The 18,867-nt window shown below is 34.4% G+C and overlaps 2 protein-coding genes across 4 annotated transcripts; both read right to left on the bottom strand.

The window, feature by feature from the left end:
• Positions 1-347: 347 nt before the first annotated feature.
• LOC107478416 (uncharacterized) lies at positions 348-7,052 on the bottom strand. The gene is made up of 8 exons (XM_016098554.3): positions 6,523-7,052; positions 4,935-5,069; positions 4,508-4,699; positions 4,054-4,115; positions 3,782-3,951; positions 1,102-1,250; positions 877-1,020; positions 348-633 (listed from the first exon to the last, which is right to left on the bottom strand). The coding sequence occupies exons 1-8, from the start codon at positions 6,868-6,870 to the stop codon at positions 448-450; spliced, it is 1,386 nt and encodes a 461-aa protein (XP_015954040.1). The 5' UTR covers positions 6,871-7,052; the 3' UTR covers positions 348-447.
• A 5,077-nt stretch (positions 7,053-12,129) lies between these two features.
• Positions 12,130-17,323, bottom strand: LOC107478415 (polynucleotide 3'-phosphatase ZDP). 3 transcript variants are annotated; one of them, XM_052258711.1, is made up of 11 exons: positions 16,778-17,323; positions 16,193-16,250; positions 15,932-15,993; positions 15,603-15,674; positions 15,361-15,417; positions 15,092-15,168; positions 14,803-14,884; positions 14,506-14,622; positions 12,975-13,105; positions 12,784-12,853; positions 12,130-12,490 (listed from the first exon to the last, which is right to left on the bottom strand). In XM_052258711.1, exons 1-11 carry the CDS (start codon positions 17,198-17,200, stop codon positions 12,443-12,445), a joined length of 1,197 nt encoding a protein of 398 aa, XP_052114671.1. In that variant the 5' UTR covers positions 17,201-17,323; the 3' UTR covers positions 12,130-12,442. The 3 variants fall into 3 exon arrangements, with proteins under 3 accessions (XP_052114671.1, XP_052114672.1, XP_015954039.1); XM_016098553.3 differs by having other exon boundaries at positions 12,134-12,490; positions 15,932-15,991; positions 16,188-16,250; positions 16,778-17,322; XM_052258712.1 differs by lacking the exons at positions 14,803-14,884; positions 15,092-15,168 and having other exon boundaries at positions 12,132-12,490; positions 15,932-15,991; positions 16,188-16,250.
• Between the last annotated feature and the right edge of the window lie 1,544 nt (positions 17,324-18,867).

The raw sequence follows: 18,867 nt of genomic DNA, 5'->3' as shown, positions 1-18,867 counted from the left end.
GTGGAACCAACTCAACTTATAGAAGTACAGTGAAAGCTAATGTAGCATTCTTCCACGTCCCCATCGCATCGATCCATAACCATTTTCTAGAGAAAATTTGTTGATTAAGAAATAAGAAACAATTATGATCACCAATTCCAAAACGAAGAAAATACAGTCAACCTTAATCAAGCAAATTTATCCCCTATCGGCATGCAAATTTTATTAGGAAATCATTATGGTTAGGGATCCACTTTTGTCCTTTTTTTTTCATTTTTTTTTCTAAGAGAAACTTACAGATCTTAATGTTACTATGTGATATTGGTATTTGGTAATATGCGACCAGTGACCTTAACTGAATACAAAGATAAAACAACAATCACCATTAACTAAATTGAAATTTTAACAATGCATGTATTATAGTTTAGTATACAAGGTTTGAGAAAAATAAAATAAACTTAAAACCTTTCAAGAATCCAAGGTTCGACTTAAGACTGAAATCACACCCGAGTCCCCATTTAAGAAGAAAACTTCAAGCGGCACATATGGAGCGGAAGACGTTGAAGCACCAACCCTGTAGGTTGGTTGCAACATTTTGCTACCTTTCGCACAAGGAATTGTTCTAAGACGAGGTCCAGTTCTCATTTGCCAGATCTTCATGTCATTCACAAAGGAAAGAAATTAAGCCACTTCATGCAATTAAAAAGTTTATTTATTTATTTATTTATTTTTCATAAAAGAAAGATTATTCAATTATTTATGCATACTAATAAAGTTCAACTGTCAAATGTCAGTGTTACACTAACAACAAACGAGAGAACTCAGAAAATTAGTCATAATATCATTTTAGTAATTCAAGTTTTTAATTGCAATGTAAAGGTAAAATATGTAATGTACCTCAATGATTCCTTTTCTAGGTGCATGAATAGCCAAACACAAACAGTAATCACTCTTCACAGGTTCATAGTGATTAGAGCTTGACGATGTGGTGTCTCTATTAACCAACATCTCCATGAATAGACAGCTGGCGTCCCTATATCCCTGCAAATTCCATAGTAAGAGAATAAACAGATACTATATTTTGATATTTCAGGGAGGGAAAATTGGGGTTCAAGAGAGAACCTTCCACAAGCGAACAACCACAAGCGCTTGAGTATCAAGCAGCAATATGCGACCAAGTGAATCTGTTATAGCAGCCAATGTACCACTTGGGGATAAGGTAAGCTTCTCACCCTTCCTAGGGTGATCCTTAAAACAAGTCAAAGGTGAAGCTGCATTTAACAATGATAGCAAAGTCAGACTACGGAGGACATTAACCCTACAACCAGTTTATCAATTCATCTATTGCTAGAAAAGGGTAGGTCCAACAACATTTCTTTCGTTTTCTTGATTAGACTCAAGTGTCCATCATTTGAATTTAATTAAAAGAACACTCAAAATAAGCTTCTTAATATCAAATTACATCAAAATAAGCTTCTGAGGGGGGAAGTCCCTTATAAAATCATGAGTTTTACACCAAGTAGATGCCACGTGTCTAATCCTAGCCCATAAAATATGCTAGTAAAAAAATCTGTCATTGAAGGTGTGTGTATTACGCTCTGACCAAATTGTCCAGATAATTGCAAAAACTGCACAGTGCCACAAAAATTTTGCATATTTTCTACTAGCAAACCAAACAAACCTAGTAAATAGAAATTTGCCTAGGGTTGCAGGACCATCAAAAATGCTAAACAAATTGTTTCAATATAAAAGAGGCCATCCGGCAATGAAAAAACACATGAATTTGACTCTGAATTTTCCCCACACATAACATAAACATCAGGGAAGATATCCTTATGTGGCCTTCAAACCAGTAACATGCCATTGGGTATTAATTCCGTTAAGCAGAGCTATCCATATAAAAGATTTGACTTTAGAAGGAGCTTTGGACTTCCAAATGGGGTCTAGATGGAAAGTTGTGTTGGATGAATCGGTAAGAAATTGGAAAAGGATTTACAAGTAAAACTACTAGAGATGTAAAGAGACCATATACTTTTGTCGAGGTTAAAAGATGGAAAACCATCAAGGAGACCTAAGAGAATCAAAATTAAGTTCATAAGATTCCCTATCATTAAGGTTATGAAAGAAATGGAAGTCTGGAGAAAGTGGAAGCCTGAGTAAATCTAAAAGGATGGAATAGGACAATTATGCAAGGAAGATAGATAATAAAGATTAGGAAAGATTGAGTTAAAAGAGGTATCTCCTATTTTATTGGAAAAAATATATTTTTGGTTTGAATAAATGAACAAAATATGGGGAATAAATTTTCTTAGTTGGGATAAATGCTACCCTCCTCTATATGTAGGTAAATTTTACTCGTTGTGCCTTTGAGCACAACTCTCTTGTAGCAAACAACCAACATAACACGTTTTATAGTATACAATAGAAGCAACACAACCAACATAACACGTTTTATTGATGACACCATTGAATTACAATCATCTATCATGAAGATCATTCCAAATCTTGTAAACTTGAACATCAATAAAATCATGAACTAGCAACTCATATTCAAACACATTATAAACTTTTATATTGCCTTCAATTTTGAACTATAAAAATTATGTCAAATTATTTTGGATTAATGTGAAATCCTATAGACGTTATTTACAATATATAAGCCTCTAATCCAACGGTGGGATTTGTATGAAATTACTATATATAAAGGGAGACTTGAAATGAATAGCAAAACAGTGAGGAGGGTTGAGAAGGTTCTCAAATATCCTCTAGGTTCTTTGGCCCCCTTTGACCAAAAACACTACTATGTCTACTCTAGAAAGATGAAAATTAAAAACACAAAATTATTAACAAAAGAATTAAACTCATTTTGTACTCAGAAAAGAGCCTCGTCTAACAAAAAGTATCCAAATGTTAAATCTATGTTGACTCCATTAAGAGATAAGCAAGTGTGGCATGTTAAATTCCCAAACTACCCCTTCCGCTATATTCAACATAAAAACCATCACCATCACTGAATTAGTAGAATTCATCTCAACATTCAATTGACAATCAATTAACAAATGGAACCCAATCCAATTTGGTTTGGCCGAACCAACACCAGAATCAACTATCTACTACCATCATTGCTCTATACATGCTCCACGTTCACATCTTCACTCATTTGAGATGCGGTTGCAGTTGAACTCCCATTGTTACCTCCAAAACCATTCTTGGGATTAGATAACCCATTTCCATTTGCATTCACACTCATAGGGTTCGTAATCTGTGAATCCCCAAATTCCTCACCCCAGCAACTTCGATGGTGTCGAAGCACACTTGCTGTTTTCAAAGGTGGAGAGGTGGTCTAGGGGCAAAATGATCAATTTAGAAGAAAGACTAGGAAAAAAAAGGAGGGAGAGGAGCAAGGAGGGCAGAGGAAGGTGGAGCGGGTAGGGAGGCAATGGAGGTGGGTTAGGGAGGAGCACTTGATTCAAGATAGAAAGTGGTGAGGTACACATAAGCATTCTATTAACTAAATTGGTGACAGAAGAATTAACTTGATTCACAATTATTAACTCGAGGACCAAATTGAGTATGCTTAAAACTCAGGGACCAAACTGATGTAAAAACTCAAGGACCCGGGTCTCTATTCAAGCATCATGGTTAAACTTCAGCAACTAAATAATTCCAACTACCAGGAAATTATAAAATTTCCCTTTCCTTTTACTTGGTTTAAGCTTATTTATTTCATATCCAAAATATTTTGCAAGTTCATGTGTCGTTATAACCACAACAAGCAAAGACTGATATTAGTTCCTCCTACCTCGAGCAAAGGGCTGTGGCTTCTCCTCTGATTTCTTTGGAGATTTCTTGGGAGACGTCTGTTCACTCCGCCAAATCAACTTCGAAAAAGATGCTACTGTGGAAAATGCTGCGGGTACAACTTTAGATAAGAGTTCTCCCACTAAAGACCTGCCTTTGTCCTCAGAGAGTCTTCCAAATGATCAAACCAAACTTGATCAATAAAAGACTTAATGAAGCACATCAGGGCACATATAAATATTGAAGAAGCACATTACATAATCCACGAAGTACCTGTATGCTGAGATCACAGCATCCTCTCCAACAGCCACTGCACAATAATAACGTTGACTGGACTGCCCAAGAATAAAAGCAGCTGAATTCAAATGCCAGAAATGACTTCAGAAAGCATCCACTTTCTAGGATTTAACCAAAAACAATCATTATGGAAGATGAAAATCACAGTAAGATAAAGTGAAACTGTGAAAGATGAGCTGGGCAATTGAAAAAATAAAAATTTTGATAGTCATTCAGATTATGGAGGAAGGGCAAAAGAACGCCTAAATATGCTAACTAGCAACTAAAGGAGTAATAGCTAAATGGAAGAAAGAAATAAAAAAGGGTGACTTCAAAAAGGTTACATGCGATTATACAATGCAAAAAGCAAACAAAATGATGTTTGTGTTTCATGAAACGAATTTGTATCATCAGTGATGCAGACTTGACATCATTATTGAATGGATTTTACCTGGTTTTCCAATAGTGGTGGAGGCATTATGCCTGTGAGTGCTGCATCAGCACAAGTACCATACTTGCCAATATTCCATAACTGGTAAGGTAATTTTACATATTGATTTTCAAAATCCTCTGAATCTTGGCTCTTTGGCTTTTGAACCCAAAATTGAGGATATTCTTCTTCAAACCATTTCTGAAGCATATTCTACATTTCAACATTGCAATGGATACTATTAGACTCTAAATCCAGATTTTAAGATTGTAGCATTTTTCCGATTTACTTTATTTTTTTCAAGATCCACTTAAATGCAGCAAACACTTTTACAATAAACAAGATAAAGTATTTTAATACCCAAGAAAGCATCCTAAGTTTTACATTTAACACAAGGACTACAGGTCAGAAAGTTATAAATAGCTGAAATACAGAAGTTGATGTTTACCTGAATATCGGAGCCATCAAAGCGGGCAACTACGCCTGGCATAATGACACAAAATTCTTCTGATGAAGTATCTTGAATTAAGTCTTTCTTTGTTCCCCGAACTCTTAACTTTAAAACTCGTCCAGGATAAATCATCTATGTAGATGCAAATTGATATAAGACATATTAACAAATAGCAAAAGAATATAACAAATATAAATCTAAATTTGTGTTGAGGATTTTACTCATAATCTGATTTGTATACCCCGTGGAGTTTCCCACGCTTAAGATGACAAGGTAGCACTGAAAGTTTTAATTCTGTCATAAAGGTTTTTTGAAAGAAGAACAAAGTATTTGAATAAATTTTTGGGGATCATATGATTAAGAACCCAAAAATAACATTTTCTGTCGCAAGATAAACGACCAACTTCTCAACTGAATTATCATATCAGCACTACTAGACATAAATGTTTCCCATATCTTGGGACATATCCACACTCAACAAGAAATGGGGAAAATTTCGTGAATGCAACCTTCAGCATGCTTGTTAAGGTAATAAAATGACTTGAGTAACTTGGATGCTTGCCATGATTTAGCCAAGACTTAGCGGTGAGTGTTATCTTCTTAATGCATCTCCTTCCAACCCCCGTTGCAAGGAGTTATTAACATCCAATTGACAAAGAAACCACCCTTGGACCACTACACAGGTCAGCAATGTCCAAACTTTGAACTACAAACATTTTTTTCTCACAAGAGAGGTGTTAAAAATGTCCAGTCCTTTAATCTGAATGTCCCTTGCCCGTAGCAATGAGACGAGCTTTCTACCAGCTCACTCACAGCTTAATCTTATATACCCACTAGCATGTAGCATCCAACAGCAATCACACCCTTTGCCTTCATTGCCTAGCTCTGAGATAGGAACCGGCCTCCCACACACAGCATAACTCTTTTATACCCACTAGCACCCAACGGCAATCACAACATTCCCCTTCATCACCTCTACCCAACATTCAAACTCTCTAGCTTTGAGATAGGAACTGGCCTCAGTTTTAGACAATAATGAAAAGGAGTAGCGACCTTTTGACGGTGAGATCCACTCATAAGTCATAACAGAGGAAGGAGGGCAGAGGATTATTATATTTAATGATTTAGTAGTCATGGTTTGCCAGTAGGTGCTGCGTTAATAACTGCGTTGTATCTGCAGGTGGAGTATTTGATATAGATGTGGTGGTTTTGATGGATTATTTGATACAGAGAAGCAAAACATCCGCATGAGGTTATAATAATACCAAGCAGATTACAGTTTCTATTATCGAATAATGCATTCACGAAAACCGAAATGCTGAGAAATGAATATCTCTGCTGTATCTAGAAAAGAAAAAATATTTGACCTTTTAAACCAAATATGTATCCCAAACAAACACGCACGCACACGAACGCACATTCGACTTCAAGATTATCAGTCCCATGGCACTTTCTTCATGAGGAATTAAAATAGGTTTTTCTTTCTTTTCAACAAGAACAATAGCAATTCAACGCATCAATAGATCAAAGTTTTGTTTTTGTTTCCCATTCAAAATGCACAAATCAAACCAGTTCTGTCAATTACCTGTCTATGAATGAGTTCCCCACGGAGCGAGAAAACAAGCAAGTAACCGCAGGAGGTGCCGGCGACGACGACGCTGACGTCATCCAAGACGAACCACTCGATGGCAGAGATGAATTCGGCCTCGATAGGAGACAATTCGGGTCGGATCATGACGCGAGATGCGTTGGAGTCGGACCAGGAGAGGATGAGGAGAATAGAGGAGCGGTTGGCGAGGGCGAGGGAATGAGTGTCGATGGCGCAGAGAAGGTTTGGGTTGTCAACGAGCCAGCCTGACTTGCCGGCGCCGATTTCGGTGAGCTCGTCGCAGGCTATGCAGCCCAAGTCGATCTTGTAGGATCGCCTTGCCATTGCTTCTGCTCTGTTTTGCTGCTATCGAACACAAGTGGATCACCAATCCGTCATCACAATACCAAAACCATGAGGATGACGATGTTGCTTGCTTCCACCTTGCTTTTCTTTTTTCTTCTTCTTTTCGGTCCGTTCGCGTCAATTGAAAATGAGAGTAATATCCCAATTTTGTCCAACAACTAGTGACATTCACGAGCTTGGCACGCGGAGTTCGTATAATCAAATTTATATCAAGTTAATAATAATAATAATAATAATGGAAGATGGGACAAAATTACACTGAAAGTTTATTAGCTGGACACAAATACACTCTACTCTTCGGCCATTAGCATGTGGTGTGGTTAATTTGAGTTGACACGTGACTCTATTTACTTCTTATTGGCACGTTCAGATTGAGTGAGCTGGCCATTTAGTGCCAACTCAAAAAATTATTTTATTTTAATGATTAATTAAAATAAACCCTTCGTTCTCTTTTATCTTCAAAAAGAAGATGTTCTGTATTGAAACCTTAACACCTTAACCAATAACTAAGAATATAAGCTCATTCCAAGAAAAATCAAGCTCTTTATCCCTAAATTGTGGCAGCACTGTTGGTGGCGGATCTTTGTTGTTGAGAAACAAGAAGAAGAAGAAGAAGTTTGAGTACAACAATGGCAAGTGTTTGCACGGAATTGAAGCTATGGTACTCAAGTCTTGAACAGAGTGGAATCCAGACAGATTGTTTATGCGATGTCCTCTGTGGGAGGTAGGTTTTTCGAAATTGTGTTTCTTCTTGTTATTGGCGTTAGGTTTTCATCCTTTTGTTTTCTTCTTCACCTCTCCTTCGATTGTGAGTATTTTGTTTGGCTGGACGAAGTAGAAGGAAAAAGAAGAAACGTAGGGACAGAAATTGTATCTGAAGAAAGGCCATTGAAACAATCGTACCAAAAGATAAATGATCTTACAAGTGTGCCACCAAATTAGAAAAAGATGTGCAACAGTTACAGAAGATATAGTTAATATGATTAGGGGTGAATAAAGTGTATCAAGAATATAGTTATGGGCATTTATTTGGGGTTAGATTTTTGAGCATTATTGAATTTTGATGATATATGCTTAGAAGTGAGGATCATGTGTGATCACTTTCAAAGTTGCATCGAATAAATGGAAGAAATAAAAGTTCTATTTTTTTGTGAATTACATATTTTAAGTGGTGTAACATCAACCATTGACATCAGAGAAAAATGTAAACCTGTATAAATTAGGGACAAAATAAGTAATTATCAAATTTATGAGTACTAATTGTGACTCATAACCAAGCTAACTCATTGTTATTGTAATATCCAATAACTTCTTTTCAACTAGAAGTCTGCTTCATTGCAATAACAAAATAGTAAGAGTAGTGACTATAATCACTGAGTTTTCAAACAAAAATACCTAATTAATAAGCAAAGTCACAATGTATATAATATATCACATACTTCTAGATTACAAAAAAGAAAAAAGGTTTATGATGATAAACAAAATAGCCTTGTCCACAAAATTCTTTAAATAGCCTAATAACCAAAAAACAAAACATGCACAGCAGTCTTTATTAAAGGTTCTATGTCTCTGTTGCGGATCCTTGCATGGCCCCACCTTCACTTGGGCCAACTTGGTTAGTTGCTGCAGCTGGGCCATTAGTTCTCCCAAGAACTCTTTTTGGGACCAGTTTTGATGGTCTTGGGCCCGAATTTGATTGTTGTCTCAGATTTAGAGTTGGCATAAAATGTTGAAACCTTTCCCTCATTACTGGGCTTGCAGCATTCATGATTTCAGTTGAGCCATAGGGTTAGACTTGGGTCTTGGAACTGTAGCAGCATCATTAGAGTTCTGTTGTTAGGGTGCATTAGTTGGAGGGGTTTTTTGGAGTGGTGGTACTATTGTGGCCACTCTACAAAATATAAACATTATTGATGTAAATATAACATTATGATGAGTGAGTTCAAGAAACAATACATAAAACATGATATTCATACCTCACCACAGTATTTGCCTAAGTAGCTTAAGAGCAACACCACCTCCGACATCAGGCTTTTTCCAGTAAAAATCCTTCTAATGAATATATCCCAAATCCTTGAACAACCCCTTCATGAAAAACAGGTTCAGCAAATCCATATTGACTCTCGGTATTAAGGACACTTGACCACCGCTGTATACTGTAACCTCTTTTGAATTTCTCTCCAACCTCCCCCCTATGGTGATACACGAGCGTGATGTGATTTGACATCTACGAAGAAAACAAAACCCTCATAATCACTACTAAACCCAGAAAACCCTCATTTTTTTCGGACAACCACAAACTAGTAACTAAACAAAGATCTAATAGCATGTTCGATCATAATAGGTACAATGGAAAATTCAAAAGATATTACCTTTAGATCGTCACTGACTCCAATGAGTGATCATCGCTGTGGTGGTGTGGGTTGCCTTCTTCGAGTAAACTAGCAAAGTATTCCTCCAACGATCAAGTGAGTCACCACTTCAAAGCAATGCTATTGCCTCTCTGCTAGGGCTCTCTAACTCTCTCAACGTGCAAACTATCTTACATTAAACACCAAGAGATCTTGAAGGTTCATAATTCAATAAAAGAGAACGAAGGGTTTCAGCCTTAATTTTACCTAATTAATCATTAAAATAAAATATTTTTTCTGAGTTGGCACTAAATGGCCAGCTCACTCAATCTGAACGTGCTAGCAAGGAGTAAATAGAGTCACGTGTCCACTCAAACTAACCACGCCACACGCTGATGGCCGGAATGGTGATTGTGTCCGTCGGAGTGTATAATTACTGTGCACGCGTGACTCATTAAATGATTTAAGTGTATTTGTGTCCAACGTATGAACTTTCAGGTGTAATTTTGTCCCTTCTTCCAATAATAATAATAATAAAACTCTACGTCTAAACAAAATATTTAACAAAATTTAACTAAATTGTTATAACAACTTTTTAAATCAAGTGCCTTTTTTTCTTTTTCAGCTTTTCCTTCTCCTTTACTTCCTCTTTGTCCTCCTTTATTTCTTTTTCCTTCTCCTTCTCCTTCTCCTTCTTCTTCTTCAACTTCTTCTTATTCCAAATTCGCGCTCGAAGGTTCTTTCTCGTCCCTCCTCCTCCTCCTCCTCCTCCTCCTTCCAAATTCACCTTCTTCTTCTTCTTCTTCCAAATTCACACATGCAGGTTCTTTTTCTTCTTTCCCAATGTTGCGTCTTTTTTTTTCTTTTTCGTTATTTTCATCACCAATAATGCCAACATTTTACTAACATCTTTATTAGTTCTGATTTTCTCTAATGTTATTATTAAATAATTTTGATTTATTTTTTGTTTATTTCGGTTCATTTGTGTATTAATTGAGCTTCACTTAATGCTGTTGATAAGTATTGTGCAAAAGTTTAATTGAGGTTCATTTGGATCTAAAAATGAATTCGATGTGCTTTTGTTAATGATTGAGTCTTTTTAACTGTTTGTTCAAGTCTAAACTAATTTCGGTTCATTTGTGTGCTAATTGAGATTTACTTGCGGATAAGTATTGACTAAATTTTTTAGCAAAAGAAGAATGAAATTATTTATTATCACTTTATTCAATGGCATTAGATTTCACTCTATTTCATTCAATTAGTTCAATTTTGAACAAACAGTCAAAAAGACTCCATCGTCAACAAAAACACATTGAATTCTAAATGAACTGAAATTACTAAGGAACAAAAAACTTGGTCAAAACTTAAACAACATCCACTGAACCTCAATTAACTCACAAATGAACCGAAATTAGTTTAGCTTTGAACAAAGCAGTAAAAAAACTCAATCATCAACAAAAACGCATATAATTTATTTCTGATTCAAATGAACCTCAATTAAACTAAGAAATAAACTAAAATTATTAAGAAATAAAAATTTTGGTCAATACTTATCAGCAGTATCAAGTGAACCTCAATCAATTCACAAATGAACCGAAATTAGTTTAATTTTCAACAAGCAGTAAAAAAGACTCAATCATCAACAATACCACATCGAATTCAATTTTGGATTCAAATGAACCTCAATTAAAATGAGGAAAAGAAAAAAACATCAACAACAACAACAATAAAAGAAAGATGATTGAGAGAAAACACGCGAAGAAAAAAGGAGGAAAAGCGAAGAAGAAGGTGGAAAAGCAAATAAGAAAGAGGAAGAATGCGAAGAAGAAAGAACGTGAAAGCGAAGAAGCGTTATTGAAACGCGTGTGTGTACATACCGGTGTAATTAAAGTGATTTTTGTTGAGTTTGGCCTGCTTGATTGGACTTGAATACAAAAATGTTTGGATGTGTAGTTAGACCGTAATAAAAATAACTGCCTTTTTCTTTGACTGCGTAAATTATCATCTAAAAAATAAATATAATTATACAACTGTATAAAATATTTTATATTGTCAATATATCAAATTAAACTCTAAAAATAATTAAAAATATTTTAACTTATATTTAATTGTACATAACTTAAGTTCTATTTTAGTATTGTTAATACTAATTTCTCAAATATTTTTAAATCAAAATAAAAATTTTATAATGATCAATCAAATATGTTTTTCATATTTATCTAGATATCGAAAGAAAAATTGAAATATATAAGACTCGACAAACAATTAGTTCTTCTCTTAGTAATTTCAAAATTATCAATTCTATAAAATATTAATTGAGTATATACCCAAAAGTGCGGAATAAGATGTTTTACTACCAAATCTCCTTTCAGTTTTGTCCTTAACATTTGGTGAAGAGACAGAGATGGAAATACTAAAACTAAGAGACAGATATTAAGGAACAGAGATTGAAATAAATCTCAATATTCTGTTTGATGTAAAATAAAAGATAAAAATTAAAACAAGAATGAAATTCTAATTTAATTTGTACAAAGAGTAAATTAAAATTAATTAATTGAAATGAAAATATTTTAACTATAAAATGTTATTAAAATTTCAGTATCCATTTCTAAAAATTTTAGTCTCCCTGTATTTCCACTTTTTGAAAATACTAAAATTTCGAAAACAGAGACACTTTTTGGTATCAGTCTTTAAACCAATAAACATAATACTGAATCTCAATCTCTCAGTGTCTGTCTCAATACCTCAAAACAAACGCTATATTAGTAATGTAGTTATTGACTAATTTAACCATAAAAATCAATTTGAAGTGACCAAAAGCAATACTACCTTAATTTTAACTATTTTTTAAGTGTTGTCAAAATTATATAACCATCGTTTCCATAACCTTCACAACATGCACCATGTATGAACCATAAACCACTCAGCAACGATGTTGGTTCTTTTGAAGCCATTAATTTCAAAATGATTACTCGACATGATCATAGAATTGCAGTATCACAAGGAAATTTAAGATTGCTCCAAATTAGATGCCTACAAATCTACAATCTAAATTACAATAATTAATCCATTTACATTCTTCCAACTGATATATTAAAGACAATAGCATGTAAATTTACATGACTCTCCCAGTTAGCAATGTCTAGCAAACATGGCTTTAAGCATATGGCTTCAATGAACCAATGATCCGAGATTTGATATCAGGCATCGAAATACTCTTCAGGGACAAAAAATTTTAAACCAATGGCCTAAAATCAATGAAGAAAAACAAATCAGACAATAAACATGCGAGGAACAAATAAAGCAATTTCTAATGTCAAACAACATAAAAACTAGTAAAGAAGGCGATGATACTATTAACAATCTCAACAACCTATAACCTTCTCGAGAAGAATAACCGAGTCCCAGCCATCATCTTCATTCTTTTCAATAGGTTACTTAGATGTAATGATTAAAGTTCACATTATCTGGAAGACAAGTGCTAAATACTGGGCATAAAAATTATGAAGCAAATTCAGTATGGCTAAAATGGTTTAAATACCTCTGCAAATTTGATATCTGCATCACTGTGATCTGATTCTCTCCCAGCTGCATCACCAACATAAAATGATCTACATCATAGAAAAATGTGGGCTTTACATTCTCGAACCTTCATGGGTGTAAACAAAATTTATAACAATGAAAATGTAGCACTCAAAAGTGCTATCGCATGGAAGGGGGAAAAAAAATAACTGATCCATGTCAATGGCAATGCCGGAGTTTAAGTGCTGCTGCATCAGATGCCACATCCCTGATTTAGGTTTGCGAAAAGGATCGTCTTTTCCGTCTGCTTTACCTTTACCTACTCCACAAGCAATAAACACCTGCATAGAGATGAAACATTGTTTCTCAGGTCAGATCCTCACCTAAAACTTTTTTGAAGAATGTACTGCAACTTTTTGTTTTCTTTTTAATATTTGTCACTTGCTGCATAAAGCATGTAACTGCTTGAGCAAGAAACCAGTATTCCAGTAACAACAACAACCACCAAGCCTTGAGTCCAGGGGAGATAGCCTATATAGATTGGATGATAAGATAGCGCCTTTGCATCAGCCATAAGGCCACAGCTATAGATATACAATTAATTCCAAATAATTTTTCATGGTTTTTCAAATAGTTTCTTGGTCGCTATAGCCACTAACACAGGAGCAAGCTTAGTAAGAGTAAATACATTCTGCATGTAAGGAAGAAAGTAATAGGACCCGAGATAGTTATAGCAGATAGAAATGTAACATAAGCATGTGGTTATATATGGTGTAGTTTGTTATTTATTGACAAGGACAGAATATCATATTCGATAAGATTTGGTGGGGGGAGGGAGTGAGTCACATATATGGAGGTCGGCATTTTTCTATTGTTTATGGTGTATTATGTGAGACTAAGTCTATAATACACCACTCCAATCTGCTGGATATAACAGTTCTTCACGTGAAGATCCTTTTATACAACAAACACGATTCGAGAGATACAACGTTGATACATGAGCAATATCAATTCTAGTTGGATATACATTGCCAAGTTTCATACTTGCACTATGTTTCATATCATGAGAACTAGTATAGTGCTCTTATTTAGGTTGTCATTGTCCGTTATTCCTTGTTATATTCTCTTGCACTTTTCAGGTTAATATCTATGGGAGGCTAGTCTTCTTCATACTGATCAAATGAGCTAAATACAAGATAAAACCACCTCTATCATGTAAATTGCTACCTTAATTTTCTTTGGAATGCATTCATTCCTAATCCTATATTACCTAGCATATCTTTTTCTTTAGGAAATGAAATTAAAAGAAAAGAAAGACAAAAATGAGGATGAGATTTCCTCACATATACAAAATAAAGGGTTAACACCTAAAAAAAGAAACTATCTAACTATGTAAGCCAATCCAGTTGGATATATTGGTTAGAGAAGACCTTAAACAGATGATGTCACATTGTATCTGTGTTAGGTGTCGTATACCCAATTACCCATGTTTCCTAATAACTATTACCAACAGGTGAAAGATAGAACAAGAATATTTAACCTTGAGCACCACCAAAAGATATCATCAAATTTTAACATCACCCAATTTTGTTTAACTAATATGAACACTGTCAACAAAGCAATGTCCCAAACACAGAAAACAATTGAACCAGAAAACAATTGTTATAGCCAGTAAGAAAAAGAAATATCTGCATTGCCAATCATAGTAGAAGACAGATGTGTGGAATCTCAAAGAAGTCACCTGAATTGGAACCTTCACTTTCTCAATAAAATTATTGAGACGTCCAATTTTTGAATCCACGGCTACTTGTCTCTTATTTTTCCAACGTTCAATATTGGATTCATTGGTGAAAATTACCTATAATAAACAATAGCGAGACAATAAACAGCATAGAGAACCAGAAATGCCATTATTATCTATTCATTTTATTTAAATGGTGACCATCACAAGATACGAATAAAGGAGGATGAGCATAGAAGAGTTCTAAAAACCAAAGAAAATTCTACAGCCATTTTTTTAAAAATAAAACAGACGCACCAGCTTGTACCCATCCTTGTATAAGCTTTGTAGTTTATCAGGAATTGAAGGATACATGAGGGACCAAGCGTCTGCACCCACTCTGTAAATAAATAAATAAATAAGCTTCTTAATACATCAAATCAAAAGGTTGTAATTTATAAAAGATATTAAATCCAAGAACTTCTTTGCAGTGAAAGCACCACATAAGGTCACAAGACCCCCCCCCCTTCCTTTGACGCTACCAAAAGGTAAACCAACAGCATCAACAAATATAATAGCAAATCTTAGACTTCAGATTCAAGCATACTTATTCACAGCAGTTTTTGCAAGACACCCATCAAAATCAAATGCAGCAATTTTACTTGAGTCATTCAGGCCATCATCCTGCAGTTATAAGAATCCATAACATAGAATAAAGTGAAATGGGTGAAAATATAAAGGCTGCATGAACTCTGGATGATTGAGTACCTCATTTTTTTCAATTGGCTATCTGCAAATCTATATCAACCAGAAGATGTAATGCTGCAAATTCTGACCTATATCTATTTGATAAAAAAAGGTAACCAGTAATCTCACCCGTTCAAGATATATGACTGTCTGAAATGCTTTCCATTTTGGTAAGAGGGTAGCATCCTGTATCAGGTAATCATTCGTTGAATATAGGAAGAGCCAAAAAAAATAGAGAAATATAGAAATAGTTAAGAGGATAAGAATTATGACCATAATGATATAAACATGATAGACTTTCAGTTTTACACCATTAGATACTAAAGCCATTACTAGGTCATCAAATAAACACGAGAAAGGGAAAATCTTACCTTGTAGTTGTTCTTCACTTCAGAAACTGAAAAGTTAATTTCCTCTACTGCTTCAATGTCTGATTCACACAGCTGCATGCAATAAACATGAAGAACAAATGGATTTAACAGTAAATCCAATTTAAGCTGACGTATAGCATTTGATGGAGAAAACAAGCATCGGCAAAAAACCTAACCAACAATTTGTGGCTTCTAGTTGAACTGTTCAAAGTTGCTTACAAATTGATATTAAATAATTCAATATCATTTTCTCAAATGTTGTTGCTTAATCAAATCCACAATTCTGACATGTGTGGAAATAAAAATAACGAATGAGTACACATGCTTGCCTTCCTTCGCTTTGTATCCCTGCCTTCATCTTTTTGTATGTCCTCTATAGCTTTATCAACCTATCAAAGAAGTGTACACACAAACAGTCAGTAAAATTTGAAAAGAGACAGGTTTGATTAAGTTCAATAACACAGAAAATTGGAAAAGAAAGAATAACACATTATACTGGCATCACAAGTTAACTTTGCTCTCCGACATAATCTCTCTCAACATTTATATTTAATTTGTTTTTTAAAGAAATAATTGAAATCTCACCTTCTTTTGAGACTTGTCATGTGCAGCTACCAATATCTTCTTCAAAGCTTCCTGGTCAGTACTCTGAAGAAACAAAAAAACGTGCCAAACTTCACCTCAATAAAGTTGATACAAAATTCTCATCATAAGCTTCAAAATTCAAATTGCAATATTAACAAACTTGGGGGATGTTCTTAAAATTGAAATGATAACGTTAAAAACTTGTTTCACTGATTAGAAAACTAAAAGAATAAACTATTTCATTGTCAACTATAGCGGTTTAATGAAGTGTATGATTGGAAATTTTAGATTCGAATTTAACCCAAAATGTGAAAACCTAGACCTCTAACTCTAAGAAGTCTTACAAGTGAAAGACAAATAAGTGACCATTATTCGAGGGAACACTAAGTCCCAAATCAAACTTAATCCTGAACACTGAATACGAAAGACACAATTCTTTCCATTGGGAACTATCCGAGTCTCAATGGGTAAGGACTGATATATACCCGCAATAAAATGGTTAAACCCTAAATTCTAAACTCACAGAGAAAAAAAAAAGTAAAAACCTAACAAATTTCACCAGGACTTAAGGAGAGAAGAAAATGCGAAACCTTCAATGAGGAGAAGCCTTTGATAGCGTCCTCAGGGGAAGCAAGAAGGGATTCAGAGTCAGAGGGGAAAGGGAAGCAATCGAGGTGGTGCCATTTGGTAATGTCGAACCCTCCTTTGCCCTTTGCCACAACGCCCAGTCTCAGCGCCTTCGACTCGATCGCCTTCGAGCACGCCTTGCACGTTGACCGGTTCGACTTCGCGTACTCCGCCAACATAGACGAACCAGGCATTGTGGACTGAAATGGTTTTTGGTTTGGCTTTCTGGTCCACCAGAAGAGACGTTTCGAAACGGGGGAGGATGCACGGAGTGCGAACCGCGGGAGAAACGGAGAGTGTGGGAGGAAGAGGGAAGTGATAGGGTTGGGGAGATTATTAGGGTGATTGGCGGTGACGATTACGAGGAATTTGGGAATGGTTAGCATTGAAATTGAAATATTTTCAGCGCTCTCTACTGTGACTGCGCTAGAAGTTTCGCGCCAATCATCTCAATCGCGTTCGTATAGTGGCGGGAGGCGGTAGTAATTTCGGCCCAGGGACTGCACAAAAGGATTTGTTAATAATTTAATATGGTCATTGGCTCATTGCTCTTTTATCCTTCTTAAATTAAAGAGAAATTATTTTTTCAAAGTTTAATTTTGTTGAAGTGTAAGTGTGTAACATGTTTCATATAATCGGTCAATTTTCTTTTGGAAGATTCATTCATGCAACTAATATAAAAAATAATTATTCAGTAAAGTTATTTGAGTGAATTATTTGAATGAGAAAGACAAAAACTCTTTCTAAACCTCCTCGAACGAGTTGGTAGAAGTACCTATAAAAAATTCTGACACTTATTATGTCCTTTTATTTCTAGTATTTGAAAGGTGATAATCAAAAAATTTGAAAGGATTCGTATAAGAAATCAAAAATGCATGAGATTAACATAGATATTATTTTAATTATGTCTTCTATATAATAACACACACCTGCAAGTGCTTTTGGGCGAATTATGGTCTACGACCTAGTTTAAAAGTTGGACCATAATAATATTCCCACTTGAGAGTCAATTACCACATAAGATTAAGTATGGATATGATTTTGATTACTTTCTCTCTCTTTTAATTTGCTTTCTTGCATTTAAAACACTCCCTCTTAAGATTTTGTTTTTTTTATGATAAAACAATTTTCTCTCTTTTTTTGTTTACAATTTGACCGTGATTACTCTAAATATATTTGGTATTTTATTTTTATAAAATGAAACCAATCAAAGAAGATAGTTAACAATAATAATAAGAACAAAAAAAGAAAATTAAAAAAGTAAGGGAACAATATCACGAAACTTCAAATGGGGACAAATGATAAATAAGAGTAATGATGATGACACTAATGCTGCCTTTTGTTTTTTGTTTTTTTTTTTAATTTAAACAAAAAAAGCGACAAGGAAGAACAAGGCAATAACTAAATAAAGGAAGATGACAAAGAAGGAAGAGATGCTGATTTTTTTAAGTACAAAAAGAATAAATATAGATTAATAAGATTAATCTAATATTTGAAATTTAATACCAAATGATAATAAACATAACTTAGAGTAAGATAAAAAATAAAAGAAAATAACTGTTTTACTTTAATTTGATTTTCTAATACTAGTTAAGAAAATCACTCTATCTATTCTGTTTATACCTAAATTTTTCAAAGAAACTTTAAAAAATTTTCATTCATCAAAATTAAAAAAAAAGTGACTATCAGATTTTAGAGAAATTTTATACCTCTTAGATTTAAAACCCTAACTCATAAGTTCATTGAAATAAAAATGGACCAAGTCATAATTGGGTCTAAAACAAATAAAACAAATTAAAATAAAATAAACATAAAATAAATATTAAGAAAGTGATGCCTATTTGATTCATCTTGACTAACGAAAGTTTTTAATGCATCTTGTAAATAGTAACATGTTTGGCTTTCTATAATTGTTAGTCATTGTCTTGCCCAATTCTTAATGCATCTCCTGAATAAATGATTTAGTCATGTTTGTAAAACATTCTTTTATTCTCTTAATTATTACTCATATGAGACTTCCTATAGTGGATTTTGGGTATTGATAGCTGAGACT

This window comes from Arachis duranensis, chromosome 3 (assembly GCF_000817695.3).
Source record: "Arachis duranensis cultivar V14167 chromosome 3, aradu.V14167.gnm2.J7QH, whole genome shotgun sequence".
Lineage (NCBI taxonomy): Eukaryota > Viridiplantae > Streptophyta > Magnoliopsida > Fabales > Fabaceae > Arachis > Arachis duranensis.
The sequence above is the reverse complement of the archived record's forward strand: the minus strand, read 5'-3'. Positions and strand labels throughout refer to the sequence as shown.